This window comes from Bos grunniens, chromosome 10 (genome assembly GCF_055505025.1).
Source record: "Bos grunniens cultivar Pamir isolate PY7600 chromosome 10, Bosgru_T2T1.0, whole genome shotgun sequence".
NCBI classification, from domain to species: Eukaryota; Metazoa; Chordata; class Mammalia; order Artiodactyla; family Bovidae; genus Bos; species Bos grunniens.
Window position 1 is genome coordinate 32920581 of NC_141174.1, and position 22695 is coordinate 32943275.

The 22695-nt window shown below is 41.6% G+C and overlaps 1 protein-coding gene and 1 pseudogene across 11 annotated transcripts in view; both read left to right on the top strand.

Annotated features, from left to right (window-relative positions):
* Positions 1-1253: 1253 nt before the first annotated feature.
* The window catches only part of ARMH4 (armadillo like helical domain containing 4), a 156984-nt gene continuing 135542 nt past the window's right edge, over positions 1254-22695 (top strand). For 6 of the 11 annotated variants that reach the window (XM_086320517.1, XM_086320518.1, XM_086320522.1 and 3 more), the window contains exon 1: positions 16944-17210. In XM_086320517.1, coding sequence (XP_086176643.1) covers positions 17067-17210 — 144 coding nt within the window. In that variant the 5' untranslated portion in view covers positions 16944-17066. Of the gene's footprint in view, positions 1400-16408; positions 17211-22695 lie in introns of those variants that run through there. The other 5 variants (XM_086320519.1, XM_086320520.1, XM_086320526.1 and 2 more) reach the window with 3 other exon arrangements.
* Positions 8698-9486, top strand: LOC147364276 (mitochondrial carrier homolog 2 pseudogene; annotated as a pseudogene).

A 22695-nucleotide genomic window follows, 5' to 3' on the forward strand; every position in this document is an offset into this window, starting at 1 on the left:
GGGTTGCAATGAGTCAGACACAACTGAATCAACTCAGCACGCACGCAAGCATTTTGCTGATGACATTTAATGTAACACATTATTTTAACTTTTTTTGGGAGGGCAGGGAATAAGAATATGACACAGAGGACTTCCCTAGGGTCCAGTAGTTAAGACTGGTCTCCAGCTTTACTTATTTATTTAAGCAATCTGATCTTCAGCTTTATTTCCTATGACTCTCTTATGCAAATTAAGGTACCAGAAAATGTATGTTCTCACTCCTAGGCCCAGCTGATCCCATTCCCCTGACTTGAATACCCTACCCTTGTAACCTTGAGTTCTAAGTTTCCTGTCATGCTAGCTCAAGCCACACTGCTCTATGGGAAATTTCCCTATCACTTCAGCACACAGTTGTCTCTGCTTTCTCTCCTTCTCCTTTGTCACGTAGATCATACACATAGTCTGCTTGGCACAGGGATCCTGACATATATTAAGTGTTCAGTGGAGCAGGCAAGAGGATGGACTCTGGAGCCAGACTGCCTGAGTTGGTATCTCAGTTCTGCTGCTTGCTTGCTGTGTGACCTTTGACAACTTACTTAACCTCTCTGAGCCTCAATTTCCTTGCCTGTGAAATAAAGGTAATAACTATACCTCATAGGGTTATTATATATAAAATTATTTATCCTTCTAGTCTGATATTCCATCTTCTTCACCTAAAGTTTGCTTTTTGAAGATAGGTATTAGCTACTTGGGCTTCCCAGGTGGCTCACTGGTAAAGAATCTTGCCAATGCAGGAAAATGCTGGTTCAATCCCTGGGCTGGGAACATACCTTGGAGAAGGAAATGACATTACACTCAGTATTCTTGTCTGGGAAATTCCATGGACAGAGGAGTCTGTTGGGCTACAGTCCATGGGGTCAAAAAGAGCTGGATGCGACTTGGCAACTAAACAACAACAATTAGCTACTTATGATGCCACTCATCCCAAACACCTCAGAGAGAATTTCAGTTTAGGTACAAGGATATAATATGGAGGAATACATGACTGAGAAAGCACTATCTTGCAAGTGTAAGTTGTGGGATAGCACTGGTGGGGAAAAAAAAATTTCAAAAGAAGAGGAAACAAGGCTTGGCCCTGGAACAGAGGTGGGAAATTCAGAGGAAGAAAGGATGTCAGCAATACTCCTGAAGGAAAGGGATTTCAGATCCTTAGAGAGAAGAGAGGAAAGGATTTTGGCCAATAGGTTTGAGGCCAGTTTATTTCCTTTGGAAAGGGAATGCCTTTGGCCACCTGGAGGGCTGACTGGCTGCTGCTGATTGGCTTGAAGCTGAAGGGAGCAAAGGAGGAGAGACACCAGTTTTCCTTCTGGGATGCCCAGCCCTGCTCACTCGACTTGGAAGGGAGACAAATTTCCATCTGGTAATGTAGACTGTGGATTCGACCAGTGTGTTCCTTGGGCCGAGTCACTTAGGGTGCTGTGCTGGGCATGTGGGTCGGTGCTGGTGTTAGGGATACGGGAATGTGTGTGTGCGCTGATGAGGTCATTGCACGTGACAGAATATGTATATGTGGGCAGGGAGCACTCATCTGGGGAATAGTACAAGCTGGGAGGAACACAGGCCAGGGAAAACGGTGTTGCGGGGGTGCAAAACAGGCTGCAGAATGATTCCAGCTGGGGAGATACATCCTGGTGGGGGATATAGACTGAGGGGGATACACACTGGGGAGATACAGGCTGAGTGGGGTTGTGTTAGTTTTCTACGGTTGTGTAACAAATTATCACAAATTTAGTGGCTTAAAACAGCATCCATTTATTAGAAGTCCAAGTCATGGTATGGCTGAATTTTCCATTCAGGGTATGACAAGTTTAAAATCTAAGGTGTCAGCTGGGCTGTATTCCTTTTTACAGCTCAGGGTCCTCTTCCAGGTTGCACACAGCTGTTGGAAGAATTCAGTTCCTTGTGGTTATAGAACAGAGGCTCCCCTATTCTTGTGGGCTGTTGGTAGAGGCCACTCTTAGCAACTAGAGGACATCTGTCGATCCTTCCCATCATGCCTCCCTCCCTGTACCTTCTCATGCTTCACATCTCCCTCATTTCTCTGTCTCCAACCTCTAGACCCAGATTTAAAGGGTTCATGTGATTAGATCAGGGCTTCCCAGGTGGTAAAGAATCCACCTGCCAATGCAGGAGACAAGTTTGATCCCTGGGTCTGAAAGATCCCCTGAGGAAGGAAATGGCAACCCACTCCAATATTCTTGTCTGGAAAATTCCAAGAACAGAGGAGTCTGGTGGGCTACAGTCCATGGGTTTGAAAACAGTCAGAAATGACTGAGCATGCATGCAGATAATCTATTTTAATGTCAATTTGAGACCTCAATTACATTTGCAAAATCCCTTCACAGCAGCACCTAAATTAGAGTTGGATTGAATACATGGGAAAAGGTGTGTGCATATCAAGGGCTGGGAATCTGGGAAGCTGTTTTAGAATTTTTCCTTTCACAGAGGGATAGAGGCTGGAGGGATAAGGTGGGAATACACAGTCTGGTGGGTAAAGATGCAAACTAGGGTCCATTGAGATAGGAAGGGATGCAAGCTGGGAGGGATATGGGCTGGGGATATGGACTTGTTGGAGAGTCATATTGCTTGATGGGGAATATGTTGAGGGTATGGAAGTTGGGAGGGATATAAGCTAGGAGGATAAAAGCTGACAGGGATACAGGTTGGGGAGTGGTACAAACTTAGGGGGAATACAGGAAGGGGCATGATGCAGGATAAGGGGAGGATGCAAGCTGGAAAGTGATAAGAGGCCAGAATAGGAGCAGAGCATTCAGCACCAGTGCAGAGACTGGGTACCTAAGAAGTAGCTATACTGAACCTGAGTGCTATGACACAGCTGGGTCCAGGTTTGATGGGGCCTGAAGAAGGGCACTCAGCCCAGCCTGGGTAACCAGGGACAGTTTCCTGGAGGCAATGCTCCAGGTGAGTCCTGAAGAAGAACATGCATCCATAGTCAGCCAAAGGAGAAAGGTGACATAAGTGTGCAAGTCAGAGGCAAGAAGAGGAGCCCAGGCTCAGAGGTGTGTCAACATAGATTATGATGCTTCGCTGTAAGGCTAAATCTTCGATTAAGACAAACAAGTTTATCACACTTTGAAACAGTTCATGTCACTGAAGATAGACTGTGTAGGAGAGGAAGAGGGCCAGGCTACAGATCCAGAGGCCAGGATGGGCTTTTCCCAGGCATCAGGCAGCTTTTTGCAGTTTCAGTGTCTCATTTGATAAATACGGAATTTGGAGCAGAAACATACCTCCAAAACTATTAAGTGTTCTAAGATCCCTAAATTAGATAAATATATTGAATGTCTGTAATAGGCCAGATGGGCTTCCCTGTTGGCTCAGCAGTAAAGAATCCGCCTGTAGTGCAGGAGACACACTGGGGCTGGGAAGATCCCCTGGAGGAGGGCATGGCGACCCACTCCAGTATTCTTGCTTGGAAAATCCATAGGCAGAGGAGCCTGGCGGGTTACAGTCCACAGGGTCACAAAGGTCGCATGACTAAAGCAACTGAGCATGCATGCATGCAATAGGCCAGATACTATTACAGTTCCAACCTATTTTCAGCTATGTAAGCAATGTAATTGGTTGTAGTTAAGTGCATTTTCATAAAATGCAAAATCATTTTAGATGATAGCATAATATCAGCAAATTAAACAATATTTTCTCCCTATTTAAGAATATTTCTGTTTGGGGAAATTTTTATGTTAATGGGAAGATCCTGGTGGACATAATCCAAACTCCTTAGTTAAATTTGATAACTTTATTGATTAAATTTCTTTGGTGAAATTCCAAAAAAATGCTACAGAATTATATCAAACTTATTACTTAAAAGATCTATGCCCAGAAAATAATTCTGTCCATTAAAACTTGAAATTTAAATAGCAGAATGTCAATAGGTTTACTTCTGCTCTCAGAAAAGTCCTCAAAAGAAAAAGAAAATCCATTAGCCATCAACTCAAGAAATAGCTCCTTTTATATCTAAAAATCAATGTCTCAGCAACTGGGTCTGCACTCTGTTTCAAATAATAGTATTTATTGAAGATATAATGGGCATTAAGGACACTGTGCTAAGTACTCCACACTATCTCATTTAATCCAACAATCCTAGGCTAGCAAAACTATTATTATCCTAATTTGAAGCTTAATGCACCTCTTGGTTCCTAAACATTACTTCTACTTAGGTTCTAGAACACTTGTTTGCTCTCTTAGGCTAGAAGGCCAAGAATCTCTAGGTAACCTATGCAGCAATCATGAACAACCCAATTACAAGCACTGAAATCGAAACTGTGATTAAAAATCTCCCAAAAAACAAAAGTCCAGGACCAGATGGCTTCACAGGTGAATTATATCAAACATTTAGCGAAGAGCTAACACCTATCCTTCTGAAACTCTTTCAAAAGATTGCAGAGGAAGGAACACTTCCAAACTCTCTCTATGAGGCCACCATCACCCTGACACCAAAACCAGACAAAGACAATACAAAAAAAGAAAGCTACAGGCCAATATCACTGATGAACATAGATGCAAAAGTCTTAAACAAAATTCTAGCAGAGTTCAACAATACATTAAAAAGCTCATACACCATAATCAAGTTGGGTTTATTCCAGGGATGCAAGGATTCTGTAATATATGCAAATCAATCAATGTGATACACCATATTAACAAATTAAAAAGATAAAAACCCTATGATATCCTCAATAGATGCAGAAATACCCTTTGACAAAACTCAGCACCCAATTATGATTAAAACTCTTCAAAAAAATGGGCAAGAAAGAATCTACCTCAACCTAGTAAAGGCCATATATGATAAACCCCCAGCAAACATTATTCTCAGTGGTGAAAAACTGAAAGCATTCCCTCTGAGATCAGAAAGAAGACAAGGGTGTCCACCCTCACCACTATTACTCAACATAGTTTTGGAAGTCTAGTACGGCAATCAGAGAAGAAAAAGAAATAAAAGGAATCCAGATTGGAAAAGAAGTAAAGCTCTCATTGTTTGCAGATGACATGAAGCTATACATTGAAAACCCTAGAGATACTATCAGAAAATTACTAAAGCTAATCAGTGAATTTAGCAAAGTCATGGGATACAAAATCAATACACAGAAATCACTTGCATTCCTATATACTAACAATAAAAATTAGAAAGAGAAATAAAGGAATCAATTCCATTCACTATTGCAACAAAAATTATAAAATAGCTAGGAATAAACCTGCCTAAGGAGACAAAAGAACCGTATACAGAAAATTACAAAATTAAAGAAATTAAAGATGGCATAAACAGATGGGAGAGATATTCTATGTTCCTGGGTAGGAAGATCAATATTGTGAAAATGACTATACTAATAAATGAAAACTACAGATTCAATGAGATCCCTATCAAAAATCCCAATGGCATTTTTCACAGAGCTAGAACGAAAAATTTCACAATTCATATGGAAACACAAAAGAGCCTGAATAGCCAAAGCAGTCTTGAGAAAGAAGAATGGAGCTGGAGAAATCAACCTTCTAGACTTCAGATTATACTACAAAGCTGCAGTCATCAAGACAGTATGGTACTGCAACAAAAACAGAAATGGAGACCAATGGAACAAGACAGAAAGCCCAGAAATAAACCCACGTACCTATGGGCACCTTATTTTTGACAAAGGAGGCAAGAATATCTTATGGGAGCAAATATAGCCTCTTCAATAAGTGGTGCTGGGAAAATTGGACAGCTACATGTAAAAGAAAGAAATTAGAACACTTCCTAACACCATACACAAAGATAAACTCAAATGGGTTAAAGACCTAAATGTAAGACCAGAAACTATAAAACTCTTAGAGGAAAACACATTAAACACAGGCAGAACACTCGATGACAAAAATCAAAGCAAATCCTCTATGACCCACCTCCCAGAGTAATGGAGATAAAAACAAAAATAAATAAGTGGGACCTAAGTAAACTTAAAAGCTTTTGCACAGCAAATAAAACTATAAACAAAGTGAAAAGATAACCATCAGAATGGGAGAAAAATAATAGCAAATGAAACAACTGACAAAGGATTAATTTCCAAAATATACAAGCAGCTTATACAAGTCAATACCAGAGAAACAAACAACCCCATCAAAAAGTGAGGAAAAGACCGAAACTGACATTTCTCCAAAGAAGACAAACAGATGGCTAACAAACGCATGAAAAGATGCTCAACATCTCTTATTATTAGAGAAATGCAGATCAAAACTACAAAGAGATATCACCTCTCCCTGGTCAGAATGGCCATCATCAAAAAGTCTACAAACAATAAATGCTGGAGAGTTGTGGAGGAAAGGGAACCCTCTTGCACTGGTGGGAATGTAAATTGATATGGCCACTATGGAAAATGGTACGGAAATTCCTTTAAAAACTAGAAATAAAACCACCATGTGGCCCAGCAATCCCACTCCTAGGCATATACCCTGAGGAAACAAAAATCGAAAAAGACACATGTATCTCAGCGTTCATCGCAGCACTATTTACAATAACTAGAACATGGAAGCAACCTAGATGTCCATCGAGAGATGAATGGATAAAGCAGCTGTGGTACATATACACAATGGAATACTGCTGCTGCTGCTGTTGCTAAGTCGCTTCAGTCGTGTCTGACTCTGCGCAACCCCATAGACGGCAGCCCACCAGGTTCCCCCGTCCCTGGGATTCTCCAGGCAAGAACACTGGAGTGGGTTGCCATTTCCTTCTCCAATGCGTGAAAGTGAAAAGTGAAAGTGAAGTCGCTCAGTTGTGCCCGACTCTTGGCGACCCTATGGACTGCGGCCCACCAGGCTCCTCCGTCCATGGGATTTTCCAGGCAAGAGTGCTGGAGTGGGGTGCCATTGCCTTCTCTGCAATGGAATACTACTCAGTCATAAAAGGGACACATTTGAGTCAGTTCTAGTGAGGTGGATGAACCTAGAGCCTATTATACAGAGTGAAATAAGTCAGAAAAGAGAAAGATAAATTTCATATACTAACGCATATATACGGAATCTAGAAAGATGGTACCAATGAATTTATTTGCAGGGCAGCAATGGAGAAATAGATATAGAGAACAGACTTACGGACATGGGGGAGAAGGGAAGAGATGGTGAGATGTATGCAGAGAGTATCATGGACATTGAAAGTGAAAGTGAAGTCGCTCAGTCGTGTCCAACTCTTTGCGACCCCATGGACTGTAGCCTATCAAGTTCCTCCATCCATGAGATTTTCCAGGCAAGAGTGCTGGAGTGGATTGCCATTTCCTTCTCCAGGGGATCTTCCCGACCCAGGAATCGAACCTGGGTCTCCCGCATTGCAGGCAGACGCTTTACGGTCTGAGCCACCAGGGAAGCCCTATCATGGACATTACCGTGTGTAAAATAGATAGCCAATGGGAATTTGCTGTATGACTCAGGGAACCCAAACAGGAGCTCTGTATCAAGCTAGAGGGGTGGGATGGGGAGGAAGAAGAGAGGGAGGTTCAAGAGGGAGGGGACATATGTATACCTATGGCTGATTCATGTTGATGTTTGACAGAAAACAACGAAATTCTGTAAAGCAATTATCCTTCAATTTTAAATTAAATTAAAAAAATTATGCAGTAAGTTCTACTTCCTTCTACAAGGCACAGGCAGAACCCAAAGTAGGAAGAGCCACTTTGAAACAAAGATGCCACTGTGGACTATTTAGCCTGAAAACGTGCTTTTGGAGGGGGAAGATCTTTCTCATATTCCCTCTCTAAAAATGTCACTGTTCTGCTTTAACCAGAGAAGCTATTAAAAATAATTCAAATGGTGTGAGCATGATACTCACTGATCAGAAGTGACCCTGTCGGTGCCAGGCATTACCTGCTCCCCAACATTTTAGTCTGGAATGATGGGGAGTTGGTGAAGGAGTTGAAGCAAAGTGGAAGGCTTGGAGTAACAGCTTGGGACCATGGCTTTTCACCAACTGATAAATGCTTTATTTTAACAACCAGTGTGACTGTCCCAATGTGTTTTAAAGGAAAATCCCACAGTTGGCCAACCCCACTGAGCTTTCCTGTAGAAAGGGCAGGTCTCAGGTATATCACCCCAGACCTAAGCTGCACCTCCTCAGTGTCTGCCCTCAAGGTTGCTCCTGAAGAAGGCGACAAGAAGGAAAGCAGCAACCTCAGAGTTCCTGCTCGATCCCCTAACTCAAGTGCCTCCTTCTTCCATTTCTGTGGTTGGAAGTCCAGCTCCTGGGCTTGGAGGAAGGAATAGAGGAGGAAAAGGCTGGAGGTAGTCCTCTTTGCCTTTGTTTCTTTCTTTGTGATGGGGAGAATGTTTCTATATTCTAGTGTTTTTATTTCTCCCATATCTTTTTTTTTTAATCATCTGCCTATGATGCCTTCTTGTCTGCCACATTTCTTCCTCCCAAGTAGAGGAGGTGAAGCCAACTGCTGAGATTGTGTCTTGGGCAAAGTGGTGGGTCTGTCAACTGCTCCTGAGTGAATAGGGCGTTGCGCCACATGGAATCTGGCTCTCGTCCTCCGGCTGCCTCAAACATGGCGGCATACTGGAAGTCAATACTCTAACAATGACTGGGAGGTGGGGCAGTGAAGCTGAAAGCCCTGACACATGATTTGGGACAGGTTTGGTTTTCTGGTGGCTCTGTCTGTCCATCTGGCCGCGGGTGCCCTCATGGCCGACCCAGCCAGTCAGGTGCTCCTGGGCCTGGTCTTACCGTCCCAGCCACTGATGTACATGAAGGTACTCCTCCTGGTAGGGTATGAGCCGCTTTCTTCAACAATAGGATGAAATATTTTGGGGTGGGAATTCTGTCAGCTTCCTAGTCTCATTTATTATGCTCAGCATATTGCAATCATCCTTGGGAAGCGTGGGTTGTTCACAGGCTTAACTCCAAGACTGTGTTCAGGGGTCCATGGTAAAGTTTCACAGCATTACCAAGAGTGTGACAAGGCTAAGGAATTAGGATCTGGAAATGTACAGAAAGAAGTGTGATCTTCCTTTGACCAAATTATTGGGGAGATAGTTTAAAAGGTGATGGCTGCTTCTGCTGCTACTCTCATCACACATCCCTTCCACGTGATCACTCTGAGGTATGGTATAGCTCACTGGCAGAGAATCCAAGTACTATGGACTTGGTGACTCCATAGCAACTATCTATCAGGAAGAGGGCATCCTAGGATGTTTTGTGTTTCCACCATGAATGAAATGAAGAGTTACTCCCAAGCTGTCACAGATCTTTTGCCAGTATGTTGATCTGTACCTTTGTGCCTGTCTCTAATCTTATGGCTGTCAACCACTGTGGGCTTCTTGGTGGATGCCTTTCTACTCCCCAGTATATTCTTGGATAGATGGCTGGGCATCCTACAAAAAGGGGGAAATATGAGCCAAGGAAATAGCTTGTTTTTCCAGAAGTTCCCCTTTGGGAAGACTTACTGTTGTAACCTGAGAATGTTCATTTGAAGATGAGGGGCAGGGACAGTGACATTTCTATAGTCCCAGTTGCAAAGAATTATGGGACAGAATATTGATTTCCATATTACTGCTTTGGAAATAATCATTTGATCTTGGGAAAATGAGAAAAAAAGACTATGAGATCAAAAAGGATTGGGCCAAAGTGCCCAGATTTACCTCTTCAAAACTAGGAACAATATACACACTGGAGAAGACAGTAAATTACAGAACAGCACTATGGAATCTAGGAATCAAGCAGAGGTGTGATTAAAAAAAAAGATCACAGAAATAGAATTTACAGGAAAAATGAAGTCTGACAGGAAAAAAAAGAAGTCTTATGTTTTTGATAAGCTAAGCAGAATATGATCTGAGTGAGAAGTGCTTGTCCATGGAAGATGACTGCTGAGAACAGTGTCGTAAAATGAACATTAGTTGGCAATGATAAGCGCCTTAAAATGCCTTTTACAAAGAGAGAAATGGAAGGAAAACAAGGCATGTCACTAGGCCCTTATAGAAAGCTCCTAAAAGCAAAACGAGAAAAGGAAGAACATCAAGTGATCATCCTACGTATCCTTACTAGGAATCTTTTGGGGACCAATTTATTTCTTCTTTTGTGGTGATGGCTCACACGTTAGATTTAGACCAATCCAAAAGTAAATAATTTTTTCTGTGTGAAATATATTTTCAATCACTCTGATTCTGAAGGAAATTTTTTTCCCTTTGGCTATTTTTATACACCAGTTATGGAGGAATTGCTTTGAACTGATTCTGTAAAATGCATCCTTTATGTCCATTTTATATTGTAGGTCATGACAAAGAACAAATGAAAACAAAACCTATTGCTCTGGCTATTTCAAGGGATTTGGGCCTGGATAGAATATGAGTTCTGAATTCAGCTTGAAGCAGTTTTTTTTTTTTTTTAAATCTTATTCTCAGGGTGTATCTTGTTTTCATATGCCATTTCTCTCTGAATGAATGTGAACTTTACCAATGAAAAGGATTGCAGACTTGTGTAGGAAGGTGACTTGATATATCAATTGGCCTAGTCCCCTGGTTTCAGATAGGAAGTATACAAGCAAGGAACAATTCCTTCTTATAAGATATAAAAAATAATTAATTCCTGAGTCTCAAAGTCTGAAATGTGGTGTGTGTGCCCAATCACTCAGTCATTTGTGCAACTCTTTGTGACCCCATGGACTGTAGCTCTCCAGGCTCCTCTGTCCATGGAATTTTCCAGGCCAGAATACTGGAGTGGGCTGCCATTTCCTCCTCTAGCAGATCTTCCAGATCCAGGGATCAAACCTGCATCTCTTACATCCTCTACATTGGCAGGCGGATTCTTTACCACTAGCGCTACCTGGCAAGCCCTCCATTGGGATATATCTTCCTAATTTGCTTGGGATTAGTACATTTCATTCTGAAACTGGTCAAACTTCCTTTTCAGTTAGTAGTTTTAGTTTGTGCTTCATAATTGTAAAATGATTAGCATTACCGTGCTTATTTTGGTAATAGGCTTATGGCCATAATTAAATAGTCAACAAATACTTTTTGAACAGCTGCGGTGTTAAGGCAAGGCACTGCCGTAGGTGTTGCGGGAGATGTGAGACTATATAAAACACACTGTCTTAACTCAGAACTTACGATTTTAGTGGGGAGAGCGGAAGATGGTTTTATATAGCACATGTACTTACTATATCAGGGCATGGCCTTTCTGCATAGACTTCCACATAGGTTTTATCAGCTAGTTCCTCTCTGTAGTGGTATCATGAAAAAAGATAATAAAATGAGTGCCACTTTTAGATTATTGAAGAAGCATATGAGGAAATTTTATATTATGTGTTATTCATAATGTTTTTGTGTGTATAACCTTTTCCTCTCAGCTAAAACAAACATCTGTGAGGAAAGTTAAGTTTGACTTAGATATCTTTACAAGAACCACATTCTTTTCACAAAACAAAAACACATGCTGATTGATTAACCATAGAGCTAAACTCAATGCCAAGATAAATGCATAGCCTACATTAAATGATGTGCTTCTCATTGCTTAATGACTGTGAAACCTGGACTCAATTATGCTGTTTCTTAGACAGTGTAGCCAGAAGAATTAACTAAAATGTATACGGACAAGGAATTTATCAGGAGGTTGAGTGCTATACTGAAGGAAAATCTTTTTTCTTTTTGCACTTACATCCATGCCATATTTAAACCTTAGTAAGTCAATGTTCAAAAGGTTCAAATTGTTGGTACTATTCTGATTAAGAGTCTCAAGACTGTCTTCATTGTAATGGTATTGATAACCCCTTCATCATATCCTGTTCTCTGCTTTTGCTGTCCGTGTGCTACAGACTGATATAATGTATCCTGAGTCTGATGTTAATGCCCAACTCACATTTTTAAAATGTGAGATAACATTTGTTGGAAACCAGATAATGAACAACAATATAATGAGCCATAGTCAATATATTTGGTAGTTTTCCCACACTTAAACCTATCCCTGTAATTTCCTTGTTGAGTTAATGGTGTTTAACCAGAAACCAACATCCCAGCCAAAATAAAATTTATCCTTTTTTAGAAACCTGGAACAAAAGAGAATATATAATCTCTTTAGCTAATCTACTTCCATCTCTAAGAACTTTCTTTGACAAGAGTTGTTCCTTGGGCCTGAGTTTTGCCATTCCCGGGAAAGCCATCTTTAAAAATTCTATCCTTGATAGAGGCATAAAGGAGTACATTTTTCTTTGCAACATAGGCAGTAGGTGTGTACACCTATACGGCTTCCCTAGTGGCTCAGACAGTAAAGAATCTGCCTGCAGTGTGGGAGACTTGGGTTCAATTCTGGGTTGGGAAGATCCCCTGGAGGAGGGCATGGCAACCCAGTCCAGTATTCTTGCCTGCAGAATCTCCATGGACAGAGCAGCCTGGTGGGCTACAGTCCATGGGGTGGCAAAGAGTAGGACACGATTGAGCGACTAAGTACACAGCACACATACATGCACACCTATGTCAATAATAAATATCTCATGCTCATTATTTAATATAATGAATCTATTAAAGTCATTGATTTAGCTATCGTTAGGTACATAAAAAAAAGAAAAGATGGAGTTAAACTCTTCGACCTTATAAAAGGCAATTCTTATCTTTTCTAGAGTTATAGATGTCATTTTTGAATAGAGTTATTCATAAGGACCAACTCACTTAGGATTAAAGGGTATATTCCACAGAAGACATTAGATCTTTGATGTTCAAATCTCTTATTTTTTATTTTTTTTACTGACAGTCTCACAAGGACATTATTTATGGCTGAAAAAAGGAAGATTTATTTCTTATAAATGTTTTCACCCATGACTTTATCTAAAAAGTTTCTTTTTAAAGAGCTGTACTGGTGAACATTTTGCTTTTGTACCTACATCAGTAGCTCTTTCCTCTCTTATCTTGCTTTTTCAAGGCAACAGTCAAAATTCCATTTGTTAGAACAGAATCAGAAAGTTCAAGGCCTAAAGAAATCTAACACTTAATAAGGGAATATAGAAAATAACAGATTTTAAAAAGAAGGGACTATAAAGCATATAATACTCTGCTTCAACAATTATAATAGGTCTCTTAGGGCAAAGCAGAGAAACAAGAGGATTCATCTGTGTGTTTGCATAGTAAGAGTCAAACAATAAAGGTAGGTAAATATTACGGACTTTGTGTTGACAGTTAAAAGCAACTACAGTGTACAAAAATTTGCTGTTATAGAAACAGACTCCTAGACATAGAAAACAAACTTATGGTTACCAAAGGGGAAAGGGGGTGGGAGAGGGATAAATTAGGAATTTGAGATTAGCAGATACTAACTACTATATATAAAGTAGATAGACAACAAAGTCTTACTGTATAACACATTGAATATCTTTCAGTAAACAATGATGGAAAAGAATATGAATATATATATGTGTAAAACTGAATCACTTTGCTGTATACCAGAACTAACACAACATTGTAAATCAACTATACTTAAAAAAAAATTGCCACTCCAAAACTTTGCTTAAAGAAAATCATTTTATTGGATTTATTCTACTGACTTGTCCTCCCAATAAACTTCATATTAAACACATAATTTAGTACAAGGTAGAAATCTAAGCTCATTAGTACTGAAATAGATCCTGTCAAGTGTTTGAAGGTTTTGAATGCAATGAAAACATGTATCAGAATTTCAACAGCTTGTTCTGACGTCATTCTAATGTTATTATAACGTCATTCTAACGTTATTCTAACGTCATATTAACGTTATTCTAATGTCATTATCCTTATTTACTACATCATCACCACAACCATCAAATATTGAATACCCAGAGTGAGTTGATTATACTTAGCATATGGAAGTCTATTCCTAGGAATTTCAACTTAAGAAATTAAAAGCAAACAGAAAGCCCTTGACAGAGAATTTGAGTCAGGGAGGACCTGGGGAGAAGAACACTGCAAGATGCTGCAAAACTCGTGTTAATAACACTTAGGAAGACCAGGAAGAAAAGACAGGCTTTTACAGTGAGAAGGAAAATATCCAATATGCAAATGACTGTGACTCTAGCAGCTCCTGTCCTTCTTTTGTGGCTGGATCTCTTTGTTGGCTGCCTTGGGAGACTTATAAGAACAACAAAATCCAAGGAAGGAGTTTTAAAGGGGTCAAAAATAAAGGAAGGGAAAATCACTGAAAAATAAGAACTTGCAGAAAGTTGAGGGAAATGTTTTGAGGAGATTCCAGGGAAACACAGACTTCTAAGAAGAATTTTTTTTTTATGTGCCTCTTTCATTTCATTTTGTTCTGTTGCCTCACATGGTTGTCGCTGGTGTAATTTCAAATGAAAACAAAACAAAAATAAACAAACAAAAAACATCCTCATCAAACAGCGGTGCAGAATCTGAGGAAGTCTTGCAGCTGGTTTTCAAGAGCCCTTAATGCGAACCCTTAAGTGGTACTTCCCTTGATGATGTTACCTTGGTTACAGACACACACACTCCAGCTCACATACACTCATTTCAGCAGTGCCTTATAGGCAACATACATGAGGGATCAAGCTGTCAGATAAAGTACTTGGTACTTGGTAAAGAAAATTAGGTGCTGTACTGTGGAGCATTTCTACTCGATTTACTGATAATCTTACCAAGGACACCACAATGCTCAGATTCTATTGCAAAGACTCACTTCTGGGTGGTATTTACATGGATATTGTCCACTTCTGGCTCTTGGGGTTGGTTATCCAGTTCTTCATGTGACCAGATCCTCTCTGATACAGAGGTTTTTTTAATCAATCAGAACCAGGTGATGACCTAATACAGCAAAGATGATCAGATAAAATACAGTTAAATTTGAATTTTGGATAAACAAATTGTTTTAGCATAAGTATGTTCCAAATATAAAATAGAGATTCTCTATTTTAATTTACTAAGTCTGGCAACCCCAAAATTGTCTTCCTGAGCTTCCTTTCTTGTTACCTTGATTGGTGTTTGGGTATTGCCAAACTCTTTTAATGTACACATACAATTTCTTGCTTTACTAGTAAAAGACTAATAACATTCACTGTATGTGGATTTACTGATTAGAATGTAAGTTTCCCTGATTTATAGTTTGTGTGTGTGCTGGAGTGGAAGAAAGGATCTTATTATCACTGCCATGTACCCACAGCAACTGTTGAGATAAATTGCATTCATCAGAGTTGTTTAAAGCAATACGAACCATTGAGGGGAGGCTAAAGGAGGAGTATAAATGGGTTCCAATAAGATCACTGTAAAGTAAGCTGAAATAATTTGTATCAAGGAAAAGGCGAATAGGAATTCTACTATGGGAGAAGGGTAATTTTGGAGAATGGAAAACTTTGAGAATAAGGCAGCCTGGGAAGTGGAGTTCTGTAGCTGGGACTTAAGAAAATCACAGGTGTTTTAGAAAAACACTAGCATCCTTGAGAGGGATGCAGAAAGGGAGCCAGGAAGATGTCAGAGAAACTGAATATTTCAAGTTTGTGTGTAGGGCTGGCTCTCCCTGCATGGGGAGCTGGAATCCCTTTCTCCTGCTTACTTCTCCTATTCTCCTTGATCCTTTGGTCCACCTGATTGATTTTTTTTTTAATTAGTACTATTAATTTAACTGCATTTGGGTAAATAGAATCAATTTTGTGGTCCAGCTGAGAATCTCATCATATAACATTATTTTTATGAGATGTGGTCTGAATTTCAGACAGCTGACATAAAAACAAAATGTTAAAACACTTCCTGGTCAGGCTGCATGTGTAGCTTATCCACCTGGTGGGTCTTGAATCCAGGTAGAAGGCCTGGTCACACAGTACAATATATTATATTGTATTACACTGAATACATATCAAAAACAGATCTTACAGATTCAATTCAATCACGTTCAAGAACTCTTTGACTACCTTTCTGGAAATACAAACAAAATATTTTAAAGAGAGGTGGAATAGGGAAGACAGTGCAGAGATGTGCAGTGTTAGATATGGAGGTCAAAGGTGCAAGACCTTGCTCTGACTTCAGGATGTTTACAAATAACTACAAAATGAACCAAGCTATTATAAAGCAGAGAGTTAATAAGTAGAAGAGATGATTCATGTGGATTGCAAACATAAAGTGCTGTGAGGGTTCTTCCAGAATGGCTTTTAGATTCCTGACACCTCCTTCTAGCCAATATTAGAAATATCAGGTAAAGGAAATTGAATCCTTTAGGAACTCAAGAAGGTAAGTCATGAATTCCCAGGGCCCACGTTAGCCATAAAACCTTGGGCAAGTTCACAGCCTTCAGCCTCAACTCCCTCCTTTGTTAAGTGGGGTTTACCAATATCTATCTTTTAGGGTTCCTGAGGAGATTATTAATAAAAGCCATTTCCCTTGCGGCTCAGCGGTAAAGAATCTGCCTGCCAATGAAGGAGACACAGGTTGGTTCCCTGGGTCGGGAAGATCCCCTGGAGAAGGAAATGGCAACCCACTGCAGTTAATTCTTTCCTGGAGAATTCCATGGACAGAGGAACCTGGTGGTCTACAGTTCATGGTGTCACAAAGAGACACGACTTAGCGACTAAACAACTGCAAATAGTGAAGCTCCTAGCATTGCGCCTGGCAGAAGCACGGGCTCAATAAACCGTTCTTCTTGTTACTACTTATCTGACTGAGAAAGGAACACTTTGTGTGGGGCTACTATACTGGTTCCTACTTATGGGCACGGCTAAGAGACTAAAACCGTAGTTTCCACCAAGAACAACCTGCGGCCTCGGACTTGCGCCCCTCGCCCCAACCAAGGACCAGAGAAATTCGGGCTCTTTTAGAGAAAACAGTGCCCTGGTCTCTTCTTTCCAGGGAATAAGGAAGAACTGTCGCGGAAGCCGAGAGAGCGAAGAGAGGCAGAAGGGCTGGGTGTCTCAAAGGGGTCTCGTGAGCCCGGACGCGGGTAAGACCCGCCCCCGCGGCTCGGCCCACAGCGCCCGAACGGAGGCGGGGAAGTGGGCGCGGAGGGGCGTGGGGCGACGGCTCGGGTTGTCTGTGCCCGCCGAGCCGGGGCGGGCGCATCTTTTTGCCGCCCAATCCCCAGCCTTAGTCGCGGCCTCATGAATAAGCAACAAAGCGAAGCGCCCTCCCCCTGGCGTTCCAGACAGCGGAGGGAGCCGCCGCTGCTGCAGGGGCCGCCGCGGGGATGCCGAGCGCGGGCGCCGCCGCTCTCTTCTGCGCGCTCCTCTGCTGAAGGTTCACAGGTGAGGACGGGCTCGGCTTCCGCCACTCGGGCGGCAGCTGCTGCAGACGGGGCGGCCGGCAGAGACGGAGCCGGAGTCCCCGGCGGCACGGGGCCGCCCCGGGCGCTGTGCGGTCGGGGGAGCTCGGCAGCCCCGGGCGCGCGAAGCGTGCGCCCCGCGCCGCCGCCAGAACGCGGTGCCCCGGCTCGGGGTGCGCGGGGGCAGCTCCGAGAGCGTGGGGCGCGGCGCGCAGGCCTCCGAGGACTAGCCTCATTCCCCGCTCCAGCCCAGCCTCACGGCTCCGCACCAGCGAGCGGGCCTTTGTGCTGCCGGAGCTTGCAGGGCTGGCTGCTTTTGTGTGGGCTTTTCTTTCTTCTCTCCCTCCCCTCTCCGTCTCACAGCGGTGGTAGAGAAGTTCCCGAAGACTAAGATCTGCTCCTTTGAAAGCTTTGATTGCAATGTCCCCGATGCCAGTCAGTGGTCAGGAGCCTAGGAGCGAGTGGGGGCTGCGGTGGTCACCGAAATGTGTTACTTTGCAGAGAACAAACAGTTGAGTGTTTAGCGCAGGGATGTCACAGAACCTCCTTGCCGGTCCCCCAGGACACGGTAAGAGGATGCTCCTTGGAAAGGTCACTCGATTGGAAAGAGGGCCTGCGGGTTAGACTCCAGAATGATTGTAAGGTGCTACATGGAGGTGCCCAGATGCCTCCTGTGCGTCCGGGTCACTGACAGAACCCGACTTGTGTACATTCCGAACATGTAGAGCGAAAAATCTGGCTGGCTAAAAATCTGCCAGGCGCTCAAAATAGAGGACCCACAAGAGTTTGGAGTTCTCAAAGAAATCTTTGCCTTCCCAAGCTGATGCCAAGGATCGGCCAGGATCTTGGCTCCTCATTTTAGTGTAGAGCTGCTGTGAAGGAGAGGATTTAAAGGCTGATTAAAGAGTCTGCCTTCATTCTATGGAAGTTTTAGTTTGCAACTTCAGGGAATGGGGGAGTGGCTCACAAGACCATCCAAAAAACTCTGAAGGATTTTTTTTCCGTAGGGAGCAAAATGTGTGGCCATAATTTGCATGTCTCCCCTCCTTTGTGAATTTTCTTTATCACAAGTGATACTGGGCTCCAAGGAGTCTTGTTTAAACACCTACAGAGTCAGTCGCTGACCCACTTTCTGCTTACTTGCCAGCAGAATCCCACTGTAGCATCTATTGGAAGAAACTCAAAATTGGGTGAGATTTTACAGTATCAGAACATTTACACACAATAGAAATTTAAGGGCAGCCTGACTTACTCTTATGCATAAGGTACAGTTGTTATATTTGTCATATTAATGAACCAAGCACTTATGCAACATACTTGATATTGATTGTGTTTATTCACAAAACTCCCAAGACTCAGCAAGTCTAAGGTAGCTACAGTAACAGAGCCAATTAAGAAGATGTGGATGTCTTTGTTTTCACGGGAGGTTCTTAACATTATATTCGGCATTTCTTGCTAGATCTTTAAATGTTATACTTTGGTTTTACAGAAGCAGTTTGATGCTAAACATAAGTATAGGATCAAAATGTGGAGGATGGGCTTACCTGTTATGGAAAATTTCTGCTCATCAACTAAAGGTCGTCTTCACTATTTATTCAGCAGGTGTTTGCCTGAAAACTTGTGTAAGGAATTGTATTTTGTTTTTCACCTTGAATTCTGTTTAGTTTCACTTAGGGAAGCTGGCTATTCAGAGAGAATAATCTGAGTTTGATCTCTGTAAAATGAAAGCTTATTCTCTAATTAAAATGTGTAGTCAGTCCTGTTTTTTCACGTAGTGTTTACTTGGTGATTATAAGAAAAGTATCTGAATCAAGTTTCAGCTTGAAATGTTAGATATTATGTTTATTCCTTGAAATGTCTACCTGGGGATTACTTTCTCCTGCCAGCTAGTATTTAGAGATCTTTTTAAGCAAATGAGGTTTGTGAACTACAAAGAACAGAAATGAAGTGTCACATTGGTTTGTTGAAAGAAACTGTATATAATGGATGGACAGGAGCTTGTTGATCAAGATTGATTAGGATGGAATTCTGCAGACATCAGACAATTCCCAGGTCACTTTGTCTACATGAAAAGTTGAAAGGGGAAGCTCCATGGAAATAGCTTGAGGGGAAAAGAGTGTTATGGATCTTTCAGACTGCTCACATTTCTGTATTTTGAGGGGAGTGCATGGTAGTACTACAAAGATTGAAGGCAGGAGGAGACGGGGACGTCAGAGGATGAGATGACTGGATGACATCACCGACTCAATGGACAGGAGTTTGAGCAAACTCTGGGAGATGGTGAAGGACAGGGAAGCCTAGTGTTGTGCAGTCCATGGGGTTTCAAAGAGTCAGACATGACTGAGCGACTGAACAACAACAGTATGTCTTAAATTGCTTGATACGTAAACATTTTTTTCAAACCATTTTTATGTCTGTTATCACTGATTTGGTCCCTCTTACATCTTTGTAGAAAACAGAATGAACATTATTATCTCCATTTTGCAAAGAGGAAACTGAGTTTCAGTGATTTCCCCAAGGTAGAGCTGGAAGTTGAAGCCAACTTTTAAATCTTCAAGTCCAACTTCTTTTACCAGGAATAGGGTGATGCTCTAGAGTGATACACAGCGGTATCTTCCTTTGTCTATACTGCTAAATTGTAGAGAATAAAGCTTGTGGGCTTGATGTGTAGAACTTAGTTGTGGTCTGCAGGGATGGTAAAGCACTTTGCTGGCAGTTGCCCGAGTAACCATCTTGACCCCAGCCTACTTACCTCTTCGCTGTCAGCAGGATGCCTCTTTCCTCCTGTGGGTTACTTTGTGGTTACTCTGTTCTCTCTCCTTCCACTGTGGTTGAACATGCTACTGAAAGGATCATCTGTCATCCCAGGCACTTAATTTATAGTGAAGGATGAGTAGGGTCAGATCATCTTAAAGCCAATAAATCAGGCCAGTAACAGTCATCCAAAGCACAGTAAATCAGAGATGGGCTACCTTAATGCTGTGTGCCACAGCTGGGTTAATAGGGTCAGAGTCTTGATAAGCTCCACTTCAGACCAACAGGATAGTGTTGGCCATGAGAACCTTAACAATTAAAGGAAAGTAAGACAATGACAAATAATCATTAAGGAGCAGGAAAAACACAAAATGGAGATATTAAGACAAAGAAGGGAAAGAGTTTTCTTCTTCCATTATCAATCAAAGAATTACTGTTACTTAATTGGATTTTGAAAGGTGAAGGGGTAATTGGGAAGCAAGTTGACCTGAAGCTCTGAAACTTGTTCCTCTGTGATCTCTCTGTCTCTTTTTAATGAAATAAACTCTGAAAAAACCTGAAGTACAGGAGGAATGAGAATACACAAATTACTACTATTATTAAAATCACACATTGAATAAGTAGCCAAAATTGACTAGGTGATGGACAAAACATAAGCCATAAAATGTTATTGAAAATCTTACAGTGTAAAAGAGATTCCGAACCTTCTTTTTCATATTCTTAAATGGTTATTTCTGATAGCTCAGTTGGTAAAGAATCTGCCTGCAATGCAGGAGACCCCAGTTCGATCCCTGGGTTGGGAAGATTCACTGGAGAAGGGATAGGCTACCCACTCCTGTATTCTTGGACTTCCCTTGTGGCTCAGCTGGTAAAGAATCCACCTGCAATGCGGGAGACATGGGTTTGATCCCTGGGTTGGGAAGATCCCTGGGAGAAGGGAAAGGCTACCTACTCCAGTATTCTGGCCTGGAGAATTCCAGGGACTGTGTAGTCCGTGGGGTCCCAAAGAGTCAGATATGACTGAGAGACTTTCACTTTCAAATGGTTATTTATATTCACTTCACACCACTAAAAATTGAATACCTCTCCTATGTGTCTACCATTATTAGCAATTATATGGCAAAGGAAGCTGAAAGACTAGTGCTTTCATGCAAAGAAGGTAACCTTATTTTAGGTGATGAGACTTACAGATGTGATGATTTATACTGGAGAAGCTAGGAGATGGGCAGGAAGAGAATGGACCAGGCAGTTTTGTGATAACAGTCAGTAAATAGGACATGACCTGATGGACCATGGATTGGATACCAGGGGCAGGGAAGAAGGAGAGAGCTTTCTGGCTAGTGCAGTGCCATGAGCAAAACTTAGGAAGCTGAAATGAGTAAGGCACATAAGAGGGCAATATATCCAACTGGCAATGGGTTTCTACTGGGCACTAATGATATGAAGTTGTGCTATAGATATGGAGGTTGGCAGTTACATGTTTGGGGACATTAACTGATGTGTTTTGGGAAGGTAGAGTTGTAGTCGCAAAGACAGGAAACTTGATGACTAACAGACATGATTACACAGGTAAGTTAATTAACCTCTGTAAGCTGGTAGTTTTCTCACCAAAAAAAAAAAAAAGAGAGAGAGAGAAAAGGATAATGACAATGCCTGTATCATTAGGTTGTTGTAAAGGATTAAATAATTTATAAAACACTTGGCATCCCTGAATGGTAGCCATGCCATTTTTGATTTATTATTGTCATTTCTTTCCTTAAGACTAAACCATCTAGATTGTATAAAATGGATTGGAGAGGAGAGAATCTGATCAGGATAATAAATTAAGAGGCAGGTAAAATAATGACAATCCAATGTTCCTAAGAAGGGACAATTCCAAGAGATATTATGAGGGAAGGACCTGCAGAAATTGTGAATCTAGAATGTATAGGAGAGAAGATTTCAAGATGACACCACAGTTTAGATGAAGATACTTTGGCCACCTCATGTGAAGAGTTGACTCATTGGAAAAGACTCTGATGCTGGGAGGGATTGGGGGGCAGGAGAAGGGGACGACAGAGGATGAGATGGCTGGATGGCATCACTGACTCGATGGACGTGAGTCTGAGTGAACTCCGGGAGTTGGTGATAGACAGGGAGGCCTGGCGTGCTGCGATTCATGGGGTCGCAAAGAGTCGGACATGACTGAGCGACTGAACTGAGTGTGTTTGAAGTAGCACCCAAGTAACAGCCAGTAGATGATGGAAATCAAGGGCAGTTTTTTCCCCAAAACCCCACACCAGCTGTTTATGTTTATCCTGCAAAAGGAAAATATCAGGCAGATTGTCACCAGTTTGTTTTTTTTTTTTTTTTGGCATACTCTACAGGCCTCCTGTTTCTTGAGTACCCTTAGGGCAATGCTCATGTTCCTTATATATTATACATGAAACTCAATTTTCTTTGAAAAAATTAGCTTTGTCACTGATGAAATGATTGAACACGCCAGTTCCCTTTTGTGTCTGCGTTTCGGTAACACACTGAACAACAGCCGCATACTGTTTAGTTGGAAAAATATTGACCAAGTGTTTGAAAACACCTGATTAGTAAGTCTAACAAGATGGCTAAGGCTGTATTTTTTTATGTTGTCTTTCATTTGTCTTTGAAACTTGAATATGCCTAGACTTGACAAAGAGATTCTGGACTGTATCTATTTAAGATTGTCGAAGATAATGCTT